This window comes from Onychomys torridus, chromosome 2 (assembly GCF_903995425.1).
Source record: "Onychomys torridus chromosome 2, mOncTor1.1, whole genome shotgun sequence".
NCBI classification, from domain to species: domain Eukaryota; kingdom Metazoa; phylum Chordata; class Mammalia; order Rodentia; family Cricetidae; genus Onychomys; species Onychomys torridus.
The window spans coordinates 151,964,140-151,986,410 of NC_050444.1; the positions used below are offsets into that span (position 1 = coordinate 151,964,140).

Consider the following 22,271-nt stretch of genomic DNA (forward strand, 5'->3'; position numbering starts at 1 on the left):
GGAACTGAATTCAGGTTTGCCAGTAAGCACAAAGCTTTACTAACTAGCTGTCTCACCATTCCCCATACTGGAATTATTTTCTGGCAAGGGGCTTCAATCAAATTCCTGGGTAAGGGGCTTCTTTTTCATGTCCCAACATTTTTCCTGCCTCAACAAATATTTCAAATTATTTTCAACCAACTGACTATTGACATTAATCATTTTCATTCTCCAAGGATTATTGTTGATTTGGGTCAACAGATGTATCCTTTCATTTTGAAAAAATTCAAAGTACAACATGTAGGATGCTGCTTGAAGAACACAGGCTTTGCAGGCGGATGTGCTGGTGAAGACTTGGGGGTTTCTGATTGTTTTAGGAAGCAGATGCTCGAGAGGAGTTGGAAGAGTCCTTGATGGGCCGCCTAGGTTTGAAGCCAATTTTAGAGATAACCTGAGCCTCAGTTTCCTCTCCTGAAACCTGTACTGTGGTGGTGGTGTGCATCAAATGCTGGCCTGGAGGGGCTAGGATGGAGCTCAGTGGAAGAGCACTTAAGGCCCTGGGTTTGGTCCCTAAGTTCGTGGGGGTGGAATGCAAACCTAGGAAACGTAATCACAGTACGCGGCACGTAATAGTCATTCAATAAACGCAGCTGCAGTTATTAAATAAACATGCTGTTTTATGTGGTGGTGGTAGATTAAGAGCTACTTTAGTGATTCAGCTGGCGCAGAGGTGAGGGCTTTGCGGCTGGGCTACTATGGCTCTGACCATGTTCCCCATCCCCTCTGGCCGCAATGTCTTCATCTTTAAAGAGGACGGAATATAACCCAGGTTTCAAGGTTCACCAGATAGCTTAAATGAGTAACACTCCTTACTACTTAACACACGCTTTACCCAGCTCCCCATCTGATGACGGCGACATCAAATAACGCAGCAAGGGCTGGAGAAATAGCTCAGTGGGTGAAGGCGCTGGCCGCTACGGCTAAGGACTTGAGTTCGATCCCAGGGACCCACAGGGTGCAAGGAGAGAACTGACTCTCACAGGGGTATCCCGCTCTCCACACATGCAAGGAGGCACGCTCTCACCCACTCATAGGAAGAAAGCCTAGAAACCCGGCGGGAGCGCCCCCACGTGACCGCAGCCAGCTCGTGGAACTGACACGGTCATAGAGTCGTTCGCAGCGGCTCCGTGTGGTCCTCCTGGGATCCGATCGGATTCCCATGAGGCCGCAGCAGCATCGCAATCACCTCGGCAACATCTCCTTCCGGTTCCCTTTGCTCGGTCTCCACTTCCGGTATGGCTTTCGTCATCAACAGGCGCCGGGCCTATGCTTTCAGAGTAGGGTTTCCCTGCTGCGTAGGCGTTGCGAGAAGCTTTCAGGCGGCTGGCGCGGCTCGGCGTCGTCATGGAGAGCGGATCGCGCCCCTCGCTGGGCCAGTTCATCCTGCTGGGTACCAGCTCGATGGTCACCGCCGTGCTGTACTCCATATACCGGCAGAAGGCCCAGGTCGCCCAGGAGCTCAAGGTCAGTGCGGGAGCCGGCCTGGCCTCACCGGCCGCTCGCGCCGAGTCGAACCGGGGATCCACAGGGCCTCAGGGGACGCGCGTCCCGGAGGGGACCCCGGCCACCCGCTGCAGCGAGGCTGCCCAGCCCCTTCGTCCTGAAGTTACCCTGAACGTCACCGATTTGTCCTAACATTTCTCGAAAAAAACTGCTGTGAGAGAGACAGGTCGTGGTCCTCGTGGATAGATAGTTCATGCTCCATCGGACGCTGTGATGTGAGAAGTGTTGGAGTAAGGCAGAGGAAAGTGGAAGGATCGCTAAATGCAAAGTTTCGTCTTGTTTCTTTCGCTGTAGTAGAATACTCCGACAGAAAGTAACGTAGGGGAGAAAGGGTTTGTTTGGCTTTCAGTTCCAGGTTACCGCCCACCCTGGCCGGGAAGTCCAGGCAGGAACTTGAGGCAGCTGGCAAATCACATCAGAGTCGAGAGCAAAGAGACAAAGGCACGCATGCTTTGCGCTCAGCTTGATTTCTCTGTTGTTTTAGAGTCCAGAGCCCAAACCTGGGGATGGTGTCACCCACAGCATAACAGGCAAGCTTTCTCACTTCAGTTAGAGCAGTCAAGACCGTTTCTTTCTTTTTTTTGTTTTGATTTTTTGAGACAGGGTTTCTCTGTGTAGCTTTGCGCCTTTCCTGGAACTTGCTCTGTAGCCCAGGCTGGCCTCGAACTCACAGAGATCCGCCTGCCTCTGCCTCCCAAGTGCTGGGATTAAAGGCGTGCGCCACCACCGCCCAGCCTCAAGACCGTTTCTTAACAGATATGCCTACACACCCATAGGCCAACCCAATCTAGACAGCCCCTCATTGAGACACTTTCCAAGTGATTCTAGATTGTGGCCAGCTGACAGTTCAGATTAACCATAACAGGGGGTGTTGCCACTTTAAACAGGGTGATGTTTGTGGTGGAGATGGAGGACATGCAGATATATAAGGGAGGTGTGGCTCCAACCCCGAAAGCAGCAGATTTAGAGGCTCATTTATTTAACCAGTCAGAAAACAAACCACTTTTTATCACATGACTAGCCTCTTTAAGCTCCTTTTACCTTGACTCCCTGTCTTACTTAGGGTTACCATCACCTTGATGAAACACTATGACCTAATGAACTTGGGGAGGAAAGGGTTTATTTGGCTTATGCTTCCAAATCACTGTTCATCATTGAAAGAAGACAGGGTAGGAACCTGGAGGCAGGAGCTGGTGCAGAGGCCATGGAGGGGTGCTGCTTACTGGCTTGTTCCTCATTTGCTGCTCAGCCTGCTTTATTATAGAACCCAGGACTTCCAGCCCGGAGGTGATACCACTCAATGGGCTGCACCCTCCTCCATCAGTCTCTAGTGAAGCTGGGTCTTATGGAGGAAGTTTCTTAATTGGGGTTCCCTCCTTTCAGATAACTCTAGTTTGTGTTTGGTTGACATAAAACTAGTCAGGACACTTCCCTAGCATGAGTGAGTGAATCCTTGACCTGTTTTTTTTGGGGGGGAGGTGGGGTGGGGTGGAGGGCCTTGAGGTTGCTCTACCACTGAGCTAAATCCCCAACCCCTAAACCTTTCTTCTTTATGTTGTTTTTCTCTCAGTATTTTATCCCGGCAAAAGGAATGCAACCAATACAGCTTAGAAAAAGATAGGTCTTGGGTTGGGGATTTAGCTCAGTGGTAGAGGGCTTGCCTAGCAAGCACAAGGCCCTGGGTTCAATCCTCGGCTAAAAAAAATATATATATATATATAGTGTAACAGCCAGGCAGAAGTAAGGACTTCTGTTGTGTCCTTCCTTTTGACTATCAGACTATTGAAACAGTGGACTCCAAGAAATTGGAATTCCCCCCAGGGATAAGGAAAAGCCGAGGACCTGGGTAGGGTCAGAGGAGGAATTTGTCAGGATGACCTTGTAGGAGGGACGGGCTGGGCCTGTGGTGCTGGGCAGGACCATACCTTAACCTGACCACTCAGTTTTGCCATTTAAACCTTGCTTCCCACTGGAGAGATGGCTTAGTGGTTAGGAGTACTGGTTGCTCTTCTAAAACCTGAATTGATTGTCAGTACCCACACGGCAGCTCACACATTTGTAACTCCAGTCCCCGGGGATCTTTTGACTTCTGTGGGTACCAGGCATGTACGTGGTGCACAGACAAGCATGCAGGCAAAACCACTCATATACATAAAAATTAATAAATAAAGTAAAAATTTGAAAAACCCATACTTTCATGTTATGACCCGAAGAAAGATTTGGGGTAGAGCCAATGGATGACTTTGCCTTCCCCTTCCCAATGTGGCTACAGTGGATAAATGTCTTTTTTCTGCTTTTTACTATTTAGTCTTTTTAGTAGACTTATTGAGGACAGGTGGTGGAGCCTGGCTAGTTATGGATGCTAAGGCACAGCTCTGGCCCTAACTCCAGTGACACTGGGCTTTCCCCCTCCTTTCTTAGTTGACAGCATTGCTTTGTTGGAACTGTCAAGCTGATCTAGAGAGCTGGACCTTTAAAGGTCAGGGGAGAATCTTGCTTTGTTTTATTCATATCTCAATTCTTAACTCGGTGTTTGACAGGTAGTAGATGGTCAGTACATGCTAATGGTTTTGTTTTGGCTGAAATTGCACAGTGCGTCAGCCAAAGGCTTGATTTGGCAATCCTGACAGGTGGACTCCTGAACCCAGGTCCTTTTTCATCAGGCTGATTTCAGTAAGGGCTCAGAAACAAAACCGTGGAGTTCCTGCAGTGAAAGAAGCTTTGGACTCTGCAATGAAGCAGTTTATGAGGAGGCAACTGGGTTTGCTGTCCAAATGGCATCCCAGTAGGGGTCCAGCTGCCCAGCTGTTCACCTAATTAAATTACTAAATTACTCCTGGAGTGGCTGGCACAGAGTGTAACTGATATTTCACTTCCTGGACTCCAAAACCAATTTGACTTCAAGTTGGCTGTATGTGAGACTCTTGGAACTGATGAACTCTCCAGGGCCCATCTTTGGATGACCTTTTAGGCCTTGCCAGGACATGAGGATATAGCTCAGTTGGTAGAGTACTTGCTTAGTCTACGTGAGGTCCTGGATTCGATCCCCAGCACTACGTAAGCCAGGTGTGGTGTGATGCACCTGTAGTCTAAGAACTTGGGAGGTTGGGCAGGCAGATCAGAAGGTCCCAGTGCTAAGGAGGCAGAGAGAGGCAGGTGAATCTCTTGAGTCCTAGAGCAGCCTAGTCTACCTAGTGAGTTTGAGGAGCTAGGGCTACAGTGAGACCTTGTCGCAAAACAAAACAAGCCCCCCAAATCAAACACAGACATACAAACGATGAACCCCAGAACAAAGGACAACGAAAACAAGTTGAAGGACATTCTAGATGCGTGGGGCATCCCAGGCCAGCCTGAGATACATGAGACCTAGTTAATTCCTAAAAGGATGAAATAACCCTTCCTGGGAAGCCGCAGGACTACTAAGTTTAGATTTTCATTTTGTGGTTAGGTTACAGAACGCACAGAGCTGAGTTTGTATCTTACTCCAGTGGTGTTTTTCTTGGTCATGGGAATGCTTGAGTATTGTAAGGCTCCACGCATCAGCCATGCACTGGGTTTTCCCATACCTCAAGGTTCACTTATCCCACCCAAAAAATCCTGTGCGATTGTGGGTGTCCCTCCCTCTTTCCTGTTTTGGAAACAGAATCCTAAGTGAAGTTGTTTAAAATCACCAAGGATCCAGCTTAATCCAGTCCCATCTTTGCTGAAGTTCATCTACAGTATGCCAAGTGGCTAGTACTTTTTATATTTTTATGTAAAAGTGTTCAAGTTAGCTGGGCGGTGGTGGCACACACCTTTAATCCCAGTACTTGGGAGGCAGAGCCAGGTGGATCTCTGTGAGTTCGAGGCCAGCCTGGTCTACAGAGTGAGTTCCAGGAAAAGGCGCAAAGCTACACAGAGAAACCCTGTCTCGAAAAACAAAACAACAACAACAACAAAAAAAAGTGTTCAAGTTAAAGGAGTGTTTTGTTCGACTGGGTAAAGATGAGCCCAGAGCACCTGCTTGTTTATGGTCAGGTTTCAGGGCCAGACTTCAGAACTGGATCATCCAGATACTCTGTCCTGTCCAGTCTCCTCATCTCCATCCCCCACACCTTAAGTTTGATTGAGCATGTCAGTATTCAGTGGCTAACTTAATATCTATTTATTTTTGCATTTAGGGAGCTAAGAAGATCCATTTGGGTGAAGATTTAAAGGGCATTCTTTCAGAAGCGCCGGGAAAGTGTGTGCCTTATGCTGTCATTGAAGGTGTGTTTGCTTTTTAGTGTGAGGGGCAGCAACTGCCTCTTTCCAGCAGTAGGTAAAGGCCATCTTGGCTGACACACCCCCGCTTCACATTGGTTATGTACTTACGTATTTTATCTTGTTCGTATGGGAGAGGAGGGGAGGAGGGTGCCACTCTGCCCTGTGGAGGTCAGAGCACAACATAGGGGAGTTGGCTCTCCTTCCACCTTCATGTAGGTCCCAGGGTTCAGGTTGACAGACTTAGTGGCACTTCACCTGCTGAGCCCACTTGCTGGCCTTGTCACTGCCTGTACAGATCTCCAGGTCTCTATGGTTGGTACTGGGATTAAAGGTGTTTGTCACCAGTTTGGCTCTGTTCCCTAGTAGTGTGGCCTTGAACACACAGAGATTCTGCTTGCTAATGATAGGATTAAGGGCGTGTGTTACCACTGCCTGACTTTTGTTTATGGCTGGCTGTGTCCTCTGATCTCCAGGCAAACCTTATTTATTAACATAGAAATAAAATACCACCACATTTCAGCACAAATAAAATATAACAACAGTTTTGTGCCATCACATGAAGTAAACTATTTTCCCATCTGCCCCTGCAGATTTTTGTCTCAGGTATTTATATGACAGTGACACAGGGAATAAACACTAAAGGTGACCTCTGTCTGTTGCTACCTGTTGCCCACTGAAACCTGAGGATCCAAAGTGGCCCCTCCTCGCTATGATCTCAGTGAATTAATACTCTGGAACAGTGGTGCTGGGCCCTGTTGTCTTGGGCAAGGTGACCAAACCATTGTGGGTCTCTGATTATTATAGAGAGACTTGGTATGGCATAGGATAGTTAAGACCTGAATGATTTGACTCGAGTGAGCCGCCTCCGTAGGTGCTCTGCAGAGTACTGCCCAAATGTGCCTTTCAGTGATAAAGATGCCATTGTGTTGATCAGTTAGTGAAACTCAGCTCAAACACATGCTGAAACCTTAAACTGGGCAGCGCCGTCCTTCAGAAGGGCCATGATTGCTCTCTCCACAGGAGCTGTGCGGTCCGTTAAAGAAACACTCAACAGCCAGTTTGTGGAAAACTGTAAGGGAGTGATCCAGCGGCTGACGCTTCAAGAGCACAAGATGGTGTGGAACCGAACAACCCACCTTTGGTGCGTGTTCTCTCACGTGCTCTCCACTGACTAGAACCTCCCTCTGTCCGTTTGGAGGCTGGACCTGGCCTTGCTGTGTCTTTAGCTTTTTGGGGACAGGTTACAGAGCTGCCTCACCACACCCCAAGTACTGCTGTGTGTAATGCACACTTCCCTTAGAACCTGTGAGGCAGCCGGTTACAGAGAAGGCTCCTAGGCCCACTTCCTGATTACAGAGGGACCTGAATCTGTTGATTCTTAGCACTCTGGAGCTGTAGAATCACTCACTTATACATTAGTCACGTGTGGATTTGTTTAAATAATTTTGTGTAGATGAATTTCTAAACAGTCTTATTAAATATGAAGCAAAGCCAAATATAGGGTGGAAGCCATAGAGATCAGGGAAATAGTGAGAGCCACCAGCTAGCCTTACTCACCACACTGCCATAGCTTCCCAATCTAGTTACTTCCTGTCTACCCAGGCTTTTATTGCCTTGCTGTTCTGCCTTCTCATTGGCTCTTAGCCCAGCCACCTCACTTCCTTGTCACTGCATGTCTGTACAGGTCTCCAGGTCTCTATGGTTGGTACTGGGATTAAAGGCGTTTGTCACCAGCTTGGCTCTGTTCCCTAGTGTGGCCTTGAACACACAGAGATTCTGCTTGCTAATGATAGGATTAAGGGCGTGTGTTACCACTGCCTGACTTTTGTTTATGGCTGGCTGTGTCCTCTGATCTCCAGGCAAACCTTATTTATTAACATAGAAATAAAATACCACCACATTTCAGCACAAATAAAATATAACAACAGTTTTGTGCCATCACATGAAGTAAACTATTTTCCCATCTGCCCCTGCAGATTTTTGTCTCAGGTATTTATATGACAGTGACACAGGGAATAAACACTAAAGGTGACCTCTGTTGCTACCTGTTGCCCACTGAAACCTGAGGATCCAAAGTGGCCCCTCCTCGCTATGATCTCAGTGATTTAATACTCTGGAACAGTGGTTCTCAACCTCTGGGTCATTTGGGGGTGTTAAATGACCTTTTCATAGGGGCTGCCTAAGACCATTGGAAAATACAGATTTTTTTTTTTCCCCTGAGACAGGGTTTCTCACTGTAGTTTTGGTGCCTGTCCTGGATCTCGCTCTGTAGACTAGGCTGGCCTGGAACTCACAGAGATCTGCCTGCCTCTGCCTCCCGAGTGCTGGGATTAGAGCCGTGCACCACCACCAGCTAGCTCGGAAAACAAAGATATTTACATTACAATTCATAACAGTATCAAAATTACAGTTATGAAGTAGTAACATAATTTTATGGTTTGGGGGTCACAATATGAAGAGCTATATTAAAGGGTCATAGCATTAGGAAGATTGAGAAGCACTGCTCTAGAATGGACTGATTTAGAGACCAGCCTCCAGTTATGATGGTGGAATCCATCCTGTGGGTTCTGGGGTGGTATCTGCATGTAGGTGGCCCTGTTCATCTTCGGTCCTTGTGTTCTTTTAGGAATGACTATTCCAAGATCATTCACCAGAGGACTAACACTGTGCCCTTTGACCTTGTGCCGCACGAGGACAGCGTAGCTGTGGCTGTGCGGGTGCTGAAGCCCCTCGACTCGGTGGATCTGGGCCTGGAGACTGTATACGAGAAGTTCCACCCCTCCGTGCAGTCGTTCACTGATGCCATTGGCCACTACATCAGTGGGGAGCGGCCCAAAGGCATCCAGGAGACAGAGGAGATGCTGAAGGTGGGGGCCAGTCTCACCGGGGTTGGAGAGCTGGTCCTGGACAATAACTCGGTCCGCCTGCAGCCTCCCAAGCAAGGCATGCAGTACTACTTGAGCAGTCAGGATTTTGACAGCTTGCTGCACAAGCAGGAGTCCAGTGTGCGGCTCTGGAAGGTTCTGGTCCTTGTGTTCGGCTTTGCCACCTGTGCCACCCTCTTCTTCATCCTGCGGAGGCAGTACCTGCAGCGACAGGAGCGCCTGCGCCAGCAGCAGCTCCAGGAGGAGTTCCGGGAACACGAGGCCCACCTGCTGAACCAAGCCTCGCCGGAGGACAGGGAGAGTCTGAAGAGCGCCTGCGTCGTGTGTCTGAGCAGCTTCAAGTCCTGTGTCTTCCTGGAGTGCGGGCACGTCTGTTCCTGCCGCCAGTGTTACCTCGCCTTGCCAGAGCCCAAGAGGTGCCCGGTCTGTCGTCGGGAGATCACCAGGGTGATTCCCCTGTATAACAGCTAGAGGTCTTGCAGTCGCCCTGCAAACGTCCCTCCCCTTGTCAGGGGCTGTCTTGAGGCCTTTGGTGGGGTGGCCGAACCTTAAGGTACGATGGAGGGAGACTGTTGAGCCCCACATCTCCAACAGCTGGGTGTTGCTTTCCAACTGGACAGGTCCCTTTCTAGGTCCAAGCACCTGGTGGGGGCTGTCGTGAGGTCCCCTTCTCAGGAGCCAGATCGTGTGTGACTGAATAAGACCAGCTCATCGTCCAGGCACCCAGGCCAGCAGTCTCGACTTTTGCTCCCTGGGGTACTGACTCCCGAGCGCTGAGGGCCTTGTGGTGTGGCCCCTTGGGAGACTGCCCAGACTCCTCTTCTTGCTTCTGTCCATGGGAAGGAATTTCTTAAAACTTGTCAGGCAGGACAGGCCTCTTGTGTCTCTCCTTTACTAGCTTACTGGGTAATGTTTGCATGTGGAGAAGGCGACAGGAAGTGAAATCAGCATGCCTGCATGGCCCATGTGTGTGGGACACAGGTCAGCAGGAGGACAAAAGACATTTCTGGGTGTTTCTAAGAGGTTGTTCATCCATCAAACACTGTATATTTCCTGCCTACGGAAGTAAAATGACACCCAGTTCTGTCCTACAGGGCCTGGAATGTGTTTCAGTGCATTCTACTGGTTTTCTATGGAAAGGCCTCACTGAAAGTGAGTGAAGGTCACTGTTGTCTTGGCCACTGGCCTTTCTAGCTTCTCTGCTTGCTTTTGCCAAAGAAAGGTAGCTGTTGGGCTCCCTCCCAGCGGGCCTGTCAAGACTTCTTCACTGTCCCTGTCAACAGCCCCAGCAGGGCTCCCTCCCCCGGCCCCCACCTGTGAGTGCAAAAGAAATGGGGGACTGTCCTTCATCTGAGCGGTCAGGAGTCCCTCCCGAGCTCCTCTTCTGAATATTTACCTGCCTCCTTCATGATGGGGAGAAGGCTTCTTCCAAGCGCTGACCCTGTACATGCGCTGTCCGAGTGAGCACACAAATTAAACAGACTGCGTCACATGTGTCTCTTGCTTTGTTCACTAGAGTTGAGTGGCCAAGGGGAGGCTTCCCTGGGGTGGAGTTGAAGTCCACATGACAGGATGAGATGGAGCTTGGAGACTTATGTTTTCCTCTGGTTGTGAGGTGGCTCCCCAAGATGGAATGCAGTTTGTGGTTGTTGAGGTCCCCATGCCCACAGGGGACTCTAGTGAGCCCTAAAATACTACCCTAGACAGCTGGCCTGGGGTGCCACCTGACCTTGCTGACATAATTGTCTTGTTTGAAACACTGGAGCATTTGAGGTAGAGTGGGGCACTGGTGGACAGCAAGGGGATGTTAATATTCAGTGCTGTGTATACAGTATTGTACCAGTTGCTACTCCAGTAAGCGGGCATGGTGACAAGCCAATCTTGGTGAGTTCGAGGCCAGCCCAGTCTACATCGTGACACCATCTCAAAACAGTTGGGGCTGGAGAGATGGTTCAGTGCTTAAGAGATGTCACTTGTTCTTGCAGAGGAAGACCTGGGTTTAAGTCTCAGAATCTACATGATGGTCACAACCATCCAGCTCCAGGGGATCCATTGTCCTCTTCTGACCTATGTGGGCACCAGACATGCACATGGTGTGTACATACATGCAGGCAAAACACCCATACACAAAACTAAAACAGCTGGAAAAGTTTAAAACATCCCAGAAACCAACCCTGCGATTACAAAGGGAGTGATCCTCACCACTGCTCACAGGCTGTGCCAGTGATTGTACAAGCCAGGGGAAGTGAAGTTCACGAGGTTGATAGCTCATTAGCACGTTGTGGCCACCACCTGAGCTCAAAGCAAACAAAAAGCTAAAAGAACAAAATAGAGTCTTGCCCAGGAAACTCAAGTAGTTCCTGTGGGGCTCACAGGGTCCCTGTGTCAGCAAGAGCAGTCGGTAGAGAAGGACTTGACCATGCTGAGGGACAGACAGGTAGCGAGTCTGCTCCCAGTGAAATGTGAAGACCATTGGCTGGACAGGGGAGGGGACCATTGGGAGAGCCTTTCTCTGCGGCAGCTGGAAGGGCCCAGTGGGGCCAGAGCCCTGCCTTTGCCAGAGTCAAGAACAAATGTGACCAGAGGGGTTAGGTAGGGCAGGTGGCTTGTCTGTCCCCCAGTGGTCTCCTGCAGGTGTCTCCCAGCTACTGTAGGAAGTGGGTGTGTCCCTTGGTGCTGGGTTCTGGGTCTCAGGTCTCTGGTCCTAACATTTCGGACTCTGGGCTGACTTTTGCTATTGCCCCTGTCTGTGGCAGCTCCTTCCTTCCACTTTACAAGCCTCACCTGGGGGAGGGGGTTCTAAACCGATAGGTAGGGCCAAGGTTGTGTTGAGGGGTGCTAAGGGAGATGGAGCTAGGAAGGGGACCTGACCTGTGTCCCAAATCTACCTATCATTCCTCTCACTGCCCCTTTAATACCTGGCACACAGGGTTAGATGGGAGTCATCTCGAATAACTGCTGCTGGCTTGGAATACCCATGCAGGCATCTAGTACATGCTAATGCTTTTAGTCCCCCACGGTTGGTATTGGCACCCCCAATTCATTTCCATTACTTGAACTAGCGTGGCAGGTCAGGCTGCCTTGGCCTAAATTGTACAGACTGCAGCCTTTGCTGGGATCTCTTGAGGCCTGGGAACCCAGTAAGAGAAGTTATCCAGAAGACAGCCTTGTCCTTCTGTGTTCATGGTCCTGGATTCCAGGACCCTCATGGAGACCCTGGTCCACAGATGCTCAGCCCTTATATAAAATGGCCTAGAATGCCTAAATTCCACATGCATCCCTGTGCACATGAAGTCATTTCTAGATTATCCTAATACAAGGAAATTCCAGGTAACTGGGTGAAAAGTTATGCTGTGCTGTTGGGGGGAGGGGGATGGGAGAGAATAAGAAAACAAATGTGGGCCAGGTGGTGGTGGCCCACGCCTTTAATCCCAGCACTTGGGCAGGGAGACGCAGGCAGATCTCTGAGTTCAAGGCCAGCCTGGTCTACAGAGCAAGATCCAGGACAGGCACCAAAACTACAGAGAGAAACCCCGTCTGCTAAAACAAAAAAAGAAAATAGAAAAAAAAAAAAGAAAGAAAAAGAAAACAAACGTATACATTCTCAGTTTCTTTCATGAATACTTTTGATTGTAGTTGGTTAAATCTACAGGTGCAGAGCCCACTCTGTTACCATAAACAGCATTGTTACCAGTGGATCAGCACATCCATCCACCAGTCAAGTCCCTCCCCAGCAGACCCTGGTGGTGGATGGGCTGGGAGGTGTTCTTCAGAATCCCAATTCATTCAAAATTCTAGTGGAACATTTAAAAAGTAAACAGGAATGTGAAAAAGTAGGCCAATCTCATGCCCTTCACAGGCCTGCTCCCAAGTCCTAGAAAGGCCAGCTGGGCCGTGGCCCTGATGCTGGGGATCCTGCAGGGCAGGAGGACATGTTGAATTGGATGTCACCGAGGGGTGTTTGTTCATCCATCAAACACTGTATATTTCCTGCCTACGGAAGTAAAATGACACTCAGTTCTGTCCTAAGGGGCCTGGAATGTGTTTCAGTGCATTCTATTGTTTGTCAAGGAGTGAGTCCTACTTGACAGGGACAGGGGACAGTTCTTGGCTCATTGGATACCTCAGAAGGACATTTTCTTAGTCTATTTTCTGTTCCTATCACAGAAAATTTGAGGCTGGGTAATTTATGGAGAACAGGTGGATTTCTAGCAATCCAGGAGCGTGGCACTCACCTCTGCTGAAGGTCTTCATCCTGTGTCCTAACAGCAGAGGGCATCACAGGTGAGGGAGGGAGGAAGGGAGGGAGCAATCGTTTAGTCCCCCTCACACACACGATGGCCTTATTAAATTTATGGTCTCGCTTTTTGGTCCAACCTCTTCATCCGGTGACAGGGGCACTAAAATGGCAGTGTTGGTTTGGAGGGCTGTTTAAACTATAGTGGGGGCTGAAGAGATGGCTCAGAGGTTAAGAGCACTGGCTGTTCTTCCAGAGAACCCAGTCTTGATTCCCAGCACCCACATCGTGGTCCTCAACCATCTCTAACTCCAGTTAGAGGGGTGGGGGGGAGGCTGATGTCCTCTTCCGGCCTCTGAGGGCATCAGGCATGCAGGTGGTACATATAAAAAACATACCCACACATAAAAATGATTATTAACACACACACACACACACACACACACACACACACACACACACACACACACGCACTATGGTAGTCTGAGGTTTTTCCGGCTGGAGCTCATCAGAGGATCATTAGAAGCAAACCATCCAAGGGCAGCATGTCATGGGAAGATGATGGTCTGGAATGATCCACTAAGTCACTTAACATTCCTTTACATTCCTCCTCTTTTAAGCTCTTTTCAAGTTCCCTGACATCTACAGGTTCAAGGCCCACCTCTTCCGAGGCATCTCAGAAGCCACCTCTCCAAGTTCGTCTCCCTGACTCAAAACCTGAGCCGTTTCCTTAGCCACAGCATGGTGTCCTCTGCCCTTGCTTGTGCTGACTCAGCCCCTAGAGTCCTTGTCTGTCCACTCACTACTGTCTGTTTGTCCTGGCGACTGCTTGTGTGTCTCCTGTCACTCTGTCATTCTCCTGTGTCCTGCTCTTCTAAGATCCCAAGATACACTCTCCTCTATCACTGCCCCCAGCCTTACTGCCCAGCTCCCTTCAGCAGAGCAGTTTTAGGCTGTCAGTATGGGGTACCCTAACACAGTATGTGATGTTCTTCCTCACCCCGAAGTAAATTGTGGTGCCCTTCTGTTTTCTCACATAGTTATGTAGCACAGGTGTGTCTTGAACTCTCAACCTTCTTGCCTGTGCCAAGTTATGGGAATACAGCATGTATGCCTGTATCATATTCTTACTTTAAATAAAAGGAGACCAAGGCCCCGAGGGGTGGGATATATCACCATATACACAGGAGGAGTAAGATTGAACTGAGTCCCAGTACTCCAGGGCCTAAGCTCTTAGCTGTGGATGCTATTGGTTACTTTTGTCGTTGCTATAACCAAAGGCCGAACAGAAAACAACTTGAAGGAAGGAAGAGTTCTTTTGGATCACAGTTTTTGGGGAAACAGCCCATCATGGTGGGGCAGGCAAGGCAGCTGGTTCACAAATCAGGAAGCAGAGGAAAGTCAAAGCTGGTACTTAACTTCCTTCTCCATAGGATGGTGCTTCCCAGCCCAGGGTGGGTCTTCCCTCCTGAGTTAGAAAGAACTCTCTGGAGATGTGTTTCCTGGGTGATTCTATATCTGGAGAAACTGACAGTGATGATTAGCCACACAAGTCCACTCCTTATCAACTTGACATTGAACACACCACTTTATACAAACATTCTACCCCTCATGGCCATATCAATACAACATGTGTTGAGTTCATCTCTGAAAGTCCCCAAGTCTTAATAAAACCAACATTGTCCAAAACTCTAGGCTTAATGTCTCTCCCAAGACCTATGACAAACTCTTCCACTGTGGGCCCTATGAAATAACCAAATTCCATCCTTCTGATATACAATGACAGAGAATAAATATAGGAAGGAACAGAGGCACAGCAAGGAAAGAGTTTGTCAACGTAAGACCAGAACCCTGCAGGGCAGACACCAAACCCTGGAGCCCATGTCCAGCACCTGGGGCTTACAGCATCATCTATGCTCCAGAAGACTTGAGTGGCTGTGTCTCTCCAGCTCTGCCACCTGCAGCACACAGCCTCTGTCCCATGATCCTGGTGTCTGTGACATCCTGAGGTCTCCACTCCCTCTTAGGCTTGACCTTGATGGTTTCACGCAGTGGCTTCTCAGAGCCTCACAGGGAACTTGAACCTGCCACACACACTGCCTGCATTAACTCACTCTCTGGAACTTTGCTGCAAGCCTCTCTGGCCCTATAACTCTTGCATTTTTGCATGTCTATACAGCATCACATTGACAACCATGGTAAGTTTTGCTGCTTGCTGGAGACACACTTTGACCCTCTTGTCCTCCAGCTGCAGTGGCGTCTGTGTGCTTTGTGGCTGACCCAGGAAAAACACCTCCAAAGGCAGCTTTGGGCAAGAAGCTCCTTCAGTTGCATTCCTGTTCAATCTCTTCCAATGCATTCACATGTTCACAGTTGGAGCCTTTGCTGTATGGGGTTTTGCTCACAGAGTGCTTTTCCCCTGGTCCCAGGGCAGAGTGTGAGGATTCTCTTCCATGGTACTTGTCTCCTTAATGATTATATCGCTGCCTCTGCAAACTCGTCCAACTGCACATTCCCCAAGTGTTTCTGTCCTCTCTCTGTGGATCTGACTGACAGCAGTGAGCAGTAACCATGGAACAGACTGAAAACAATTGAAATTTCCTCCACAGAACAAATTAGCCCCTTAGCTTTCATTTTGTCGTTGTCACTTGGGGTCTCAGGATGTGGTCAGGAGGACTGGGAATGTAACACGGATGGCCCCTGCCCCAGTTCCCCAGAGAGTTCTTGTTCACCTCTGAAACTTCATGAGCTGAATCTTCGCTGTCTTTTCTCTCTCTCCTCATTCTAGTGGTCCAGATCTCCAGCACCATGGCCCCTTTAGTTCTTTTTACAGTATTCTAGGGTGTTTCTAGCCTGTAGATCCAGACCACATGGCCAGGCCTGTCACAGCGGCGACCCCACTCCTGGTACTGATTTCCTGTGTCTGTTACTTTACTCATCGCTCTGACCAAACCCCTGACAAGAGCCACTTAAGGGAGCAAGGGGTGATTCTGGCTCACAGTTTAGGGGGAAACAGTCTGTCATGACAGGGCAGGCATGGTGGAGAGCATCATGGCAGGGCAGGCATGGTGGCATGTGAGTATCTTGCTCACATCTGGGTGTATTACAAAGCAGAGGAATGTGAAAGCTCAGCCTGCTTTCTCCCCCTTCCCTTTGTATTCAGTCCAAGAGTCAGTCCATCCAAGAGTCCAGTCCATGGGATAGTGATACCAATATTTGGGTGGGTCACAGACACACCCAGGTGGTACCTAAGCCAGTGATTCTCAACATATGGGTCGTGACCCCTTTGGGGTTGAATAACCATTTCACAGGGATCACCTAAGACCATTGGAAAACACAGATATTTACAATATAATCCATAACAGTAGCAAGATTACAATTATGAAGTATCAACAAAATAATTTTATGGTCGGGGGTCACCACAACATGAGGAACTGTCCTAAAGGGTCACAGCATTGGGAGAGAACAACTGGCCTAGTGATTCCCAATCCAGTTGACAATGAGGATTAGCTCACACGTGTCCATGGACTGAAGGAGAACAGCAGTGAAGAAAACAGGAGTGAAGGCTGCCTGGAGGAGCTGGCCTCTGGGCTATGGGTGAGAACAGTGTCTTGGTTGGTAAGTGAGGGGAGAGCGCTCTTTTAGGGCCTGTGCACCAAGAGGGAGAATTTTATAGGAGGGGCATTATGTGCCATGACTTGCCCAGGATTGAGGATTCCACACAAGAAAGTCAGGGCACTATGGTGACTGGCCCAAACGGCGAGCGTAAAGATTGGAAGACTGATTTTCTCTGGTCCTGCTTCATCACACCTTATTTTTCCTTTCTCCCTTTTGAGATGGGGTCTTACCACACAGCTCAGAATGGCCTTGAACTCAAGCCCTTCCTGCCTCAGCCTCCAGAATGGTGACTACAACCATGCCTGGCTGCTGTGTGATCGTGACCCAGTGTTGGAACCTCTCTGGGCCCCAGTTCTAAACATAAAAGAGTAATTTAGATTGGAATTCTCCAAAGCTCCATCTAGCTCAGACATTTTTGTATGTCCATAAGATGGAGAGTGGGAAGAGGTGTTTGGGGGCTCTCCTGTGAGCTGGGCATCTGGGAGCTGAGTGGCCTGGCTGTGCCACAGCCGCAGGATGGCGTTTGTGGAAAGCTGGGGAGCTCAGCACACTTCCTCTCTAATTAGATAGCGTTAACTTACAATTTTGAATGAGATAAGTTTCCATGCCTGATGTCCCGAATTGCTCCCTGGAGTGCTCATTAGTCACTTCCCTGCAGCTGCGTTATTGTTTCCCAGATGCCAGCCGAGGGACTTGGCATTTCCCTTCCCTGATTAGGGTGGGCTAGGCTGAGCTGGTAACCTAGGTGGGCATCGCAGGGAGGGCCTTTGAGGCTTTTTACTCTTCCTCTTCAATGCCTCCTGGGGTCACCATGTGACATTAGGGGCCTCAAAGCAGATTCCTATACCGCTGGGATGACACTGGCACGTGGGGGCCACAAAAGAGCTCAACCCATGTTTACGAGGCTCTTAGTGTGCCTGGGTTCTGAGTGCCTGCGGGGGTACCAATGAGAAGATTCTCCTGCTCCTCAAGCACGCAGCGTGTAGTGGATTATCCAGTCTTCCTCCCTACCACCCTTCCCCAGGACTCAAGTGAGTCCTTCCACATGGCAGCATCTGATATGACCACCAGGTGGTGCTGTGCCCCCATAGTTGAGGACTTCCGGGGACCTTGGAAGAGAAACAGGTTGTGGCCAGAGGCCTGAGCAATTTTCTCAACCCTGAGGCCTGGGAGGAAAAAGCTTCGGAAGTCTGAGAGGAGAATCTACGAAGAACCCTGGGCTGTCGACCCCAGGACCACCTTGGCCCAGCCTGCTAAGGATGAAACAGAAATTCTGTATTTTCCACCATCTTCGCCCAGCTCACCAGGACAGTGGCTGCCAATGTGAGAATTTGTAGACACTCAGAAAAGTCCTGGAGGAAGGGGGCCTCACATTTCCCCCTCTATAGTTTCCCAGGCACTCAAGTCTTTAAATACACTAGCCATCATTCCCTTACTCAACAACTAGATATGCATAATGCATCAAACGGTCTTAAAATATGCACATGACTTCACGCCGAGGAAGGATGCTTGGGGAAAAAAACCCTGATGACACAGATTTCAGCTTTTGATTTTTTCTCTGGGAGAAATTCTACTTTTCCCCAACCTGGCTTTTTGCTGGTCCCCTCTGTCCTGTTCTTACCTTTTTTTCTTTTCTTTTCTTTTCCTTCCTTCCTTCCTTCCTTCCTTCCTTCCTTCCTTCCTTCCTCTCTCTTTCTTCTTTTTCCTCCTCCTCCTCCTCCTCCTCCTCCTCCTCCTCCTCCTCCTCCTCCTCCTCCTCCTTCTTGTACCTCCTGCCTCTTTTGCCTCCAGCTGCTTTTTCTCCTCCACTTCCTCCATGTTCTGTCCCTTGTCACTAAGACACTTCTCATCGCCACTGTCTGCCTTCCTCCTTGGTGCTCGGACTGGTCATCCTCTCTGAGGTTTTAGCTTCTAGGATTCTGCTCCCATTGATTTCTGTAAGTCTTCCTCAAGGCCAGTGTCTCTCACCTGGACAGATCTGCTCCCACCCCCCCCCCCAGATCAAGTAGCTCTCTTCACCCCACCACACCTGCCCAGGGACTTCGAGGCAGGCACTTCCTAATTGCGCACCCGCTACCCTTCAGCTACCAGCTCTTCCCGGTACACAGGAATTTCTACCCATTTCTGCAGGCCCCAGGGGCTGCACGGACCTGTCCCCTGCCCTTGCTTTAAGGTACAGATGGAGTTGCCTTGACAGAGCCTCAGTCTCTTTCATTTTGTGGATGAGAGGAATTCTGGCTCAGGGAGGGCAGTGAAGTCTCCAGGTTACACGGGAAGGAGGCGGGGGTGGGGCTGAACACTACTCCCCCCCCCCCCCCACTTCCCCGCCAACTCAAGCTTCACTGGTTTCCTAGGCAGAACTTCTGAGACTGGAGGCCTGGTCTCGGTGCCTCTGAGTGGCAGCTGTCTTCCTCATCTGGGACTCACTGTCTCTCCCCGCAATGAAAAGGACACCTTTCTCTCCTGGCAGTCCTATGGAATGCATCCAGAGTACTGCTCATTGGCCTTCTGGTTGGGAGTCTGGGCTCAACTGCTAGTGGGCACATCTCCCTTGTCAGGACTGAGCTCTCTTGGGTCTGACCCCAGATCCAGGGGCCTTCGTAGCTGGTTCTGCTGCTCTGGGCTGGAAGTGCAAAGTGCTGTCTTGAGGATGTTTCTAGGCTGATCCAGCCTTCTCTCCATCATCAACAGGACCTCCAGGTTCCTAGAAATTTGGCACACAAGGTTTTGCATCTTGGGAAGAGAGTTATCGCTTTCGTTGATTCCTTTGGCCTGGGGCAGGTTTCCATAGCTAGGGTGAGGTGCAGATGAATGAGCTCGCCCGGGCTTTCCTAACTCCTGGCATCCTCAGGGAGGCACTGCCACCCTGCAATGGGAGAGCTTGGCCTCCAGCCTGGAACCTGCGGCCTTTCACTGTCAGGGTGGCTTTGGGCTGTCAGTTAACTTTTCTAGACAGGATACCTTCATCTGTAAGACTGAGTAACAATCTGGTAACAATTCCAGCCATTTTCCAAGGCCCTGGGGGTGGAGATATGTGTAGGGTGGTCATACAGATACTTGGGCATAGCAGATAGCAGTCATTGGATGGGGAGGAGCTTGGGGTCAGAGCTCTGGGATCTCTCTGAGCTGGAATGGGGTCACCTTCTCTTTTGTCCCTCCTTTAGCAGCTATGGTTTGACTCCATTCCTGTTGAAATCAAGGCTTGAAAAAATGTGTACGGGTGGTTTTTTGTTTGTTTGTTTTTGTTTTTTGTTTTTGAAGACAGGGTTTCTCTGTGTAGCTTTGCGCCTTTTTCCTGGAACTCACTTGGTAGCCCAGGCTGGCCTCGAACTCACAGATATCTGCCTGGCTCTGCCTCCCGAGTGCTGGGATTAAAGGCGTGTGCCACCACCGCCTGGCAAAAAATGTGTACGGGTGTTTTTTTAATGTTTGTGAACCAAGTGTTTGCCTGGTGGCTGAACAGGGCACTGAATTTCCTGGAACTGAAATCACAGAGGGTTATGAGCCACCATGTGGGTGCTGGGAACCTAACCACCAGAGGATGTGCAATGGCCACATTCTTCCCACTCTTGTCTATGCCTCAGTTTCCCAATCTGAAGAGCTGGGAGGGCATGAAGACAGAGGGAGTCTCTATTTTGACCCTTCCTGTGTCTCACCAGTTCTGGATGTTCAGGGTACAGCAGGAACTTTAGATACAAACTTCTAATGGTGGAAAGTGCTGGAAGGACCCATGGGAAATGTCTAGACCTAGTGAAGAAATTTCAGGTGAAATCTGAGAAGCTGAGCTGAGGTTCTGGAGCCCCTGCCTTTGCTTCAAGCCATCACTGTCTACTTGGGCTTGCCCCCGCCCCCTTTTAGTACGGGGGGTGGGGGTGGGGGGTGGGGGAGGGGAGATTGAAATGAGGGCCTCACAGAGTCCTAGCCCTCTACTTCACATCTGGGAGAACGGAAAGGAAGATGAGCTCTTCTCTCCCACAGGTTTCCCAGTTTATGGATAGTCAGAGGACTAGAGTGAGAAGCACTTTATTAAAAGCCACAAAGAACTGGGAATGCTAACCCACAACCCCAGCACTCAGGCAGCTGAGGCAGGAGGACCATGAGCTTCAGCCAGCCTGGGCTACATAGGAAGAGCCTGTCAAAACTGAAACTAAAAAGCTGCCAGGAATAGTGGAACATACTTTTAAAGCTTTATTTATTTATTATGTATACAGTGTTCTGTCTGCATGTACATACTTTTAACTCCAGCAATCAGGAGGCAGATCTCTGAGTTCCAGGGTAGCCAGGGCTATACAGTAAGACTGTCTAAAACAACAACAACAACAACAACAACAACAAAACAAAATATCAAAACCAGGAAGAAAGCCACTTGCTTCAGGCACTCACCATGTGTGGCTGATCTCCTTTCACAGAGGAGACCACTGACTGTAACTGGCTTTTACCTCAGCTGACAGGGCAGACATGCATCATGCTCTGCCGCGACAACATGCTGGGCAGAAACAACTCATGGAGAGGAATTATTTTAGTCTCCAGCTCCGGAGGGTTCAGTTCGTGGCCAGTGGGCTCAGTGCTCCCAGAGGGACAGGAGGTATGTGGTAGAGGATGTTCACATCATGGAAGCCAGAATCAGTGAGGGAGGGAACCCTCAAAAGCATGTCCCCAACAATCGACTTCCTTCAGCAAGGCTTTACCTCCTAAAGAATCTTCTGAAATAGTGTTGCCAGCTGGGGAATCAAACATTGAACACAAGAACCGGTGTGAAAATTTATATTTAAACAATAACGATAGGAGGGGAAACCGAGGCACGGGGAGGTGACTAGACCTTGGGGTTAGGAAGTGACAGAGCAGAGATTGGAACTTGATGACCCCAGACTATGTAATGGCAGCTTCCTTTCTGAGGAGGGTGGTCTTTATCTCTACCTTACTGCCCCTGACCTCCAGCTCTTGGCACAGCTGTGGGCCCCAGGAATGGAGACAGCTGGAAATGGAGTCCCCAAGGCATGTGTTGACTCAGGCTAGAGGGAAGCCTAACCAAAGTCTGGGGGAAGGTCAAAGCCAGAGTGATGCAGACAGGAAGGGTAGAAGCTGGTAATGGACCTACGGACTCCCAATTTCCCTTGCAGAACTTCCGTGTGACCTTGGGTCGGTCACTTAACTTCCCGCTGCCTGATCTGCAAAATGGGCCAGACCATTCTCCCAGCCCCACCCTTTTCTGAAGGCTGCTATTTTAAAGATACTAACCGAGGAGATGTTTTCCAGGAGGACTGGAGCTCGCACCCAGGGGCATTGTGCAGAGTCAGGCAAGTGTTCTTCCGCTGAGTCCTTGGAGATGCTTTTCAAGAGTCCATGTGCTCAGAAGCCATGTAGGTGTCATGAAAGGGGTGGGCACTGAGTTGACAGAGGAGGGTGCTCCCACCTTCAACCTTTTTGCCCAAGGCAAGGTAAACACAACAGTGACCCCGCCCTCTCCTTTCCCTCACAGTCTGTGTGGAGATTCCTCACCTCAGTGTGACTTTATCTTCTACACAGTTACTGGCACCCCCCCCCACCACCACTTAATTTGTAAATTGCTTTGGGTTGGCTGTGGCAAGGAAGGAGGCCCTTCTCCTGGCTCCATCCCTAGACCGTGACCTTGACCAAGTCACTGTCCCATCCCGTTAACAGAGACACAGAGATGCAGCCTCTCCTCTTTCTACCTCAGGAGGCACTTATTTTGAGACTGGAGGTCAATAATGGATGTGAAAAAT

At 49.6% G+C, this 22,271-nt stretch overlaps 1 protein-coding gene across 1 annotated transcript; it reads left to right on the plus strand.

Moving 5' to 3' along the window:
* The first annotated feature begins 1,324 nt into the window (after positions 1–1,324).
* Mul1 (mitochondrial E3 ubiquitin protein ligase 1) lies at positions 1,325–10,166 on the plus strand. Its single transcript, XM_036178433.1, has 4 exons — positions 1,325–1,503; positions 5,703–5,790; positions 6,808–6,928; positions 8,414–10,166. The coding sequence occupies exons 1-4, from the start codon at positions 1,384–1,386 to the stop codon at positions 9,141–9,143; spliced, it is 1,059 nt and encodes a 352-aa protein (XP_036034326.1). The 5' UTR covers positions 1,325–1,383; the 3' UTR covers positions 9,144–10,166.
* The last annotated feature ends 12,105 nt before the right edge of the window (positions 10,167–22,271 follow it).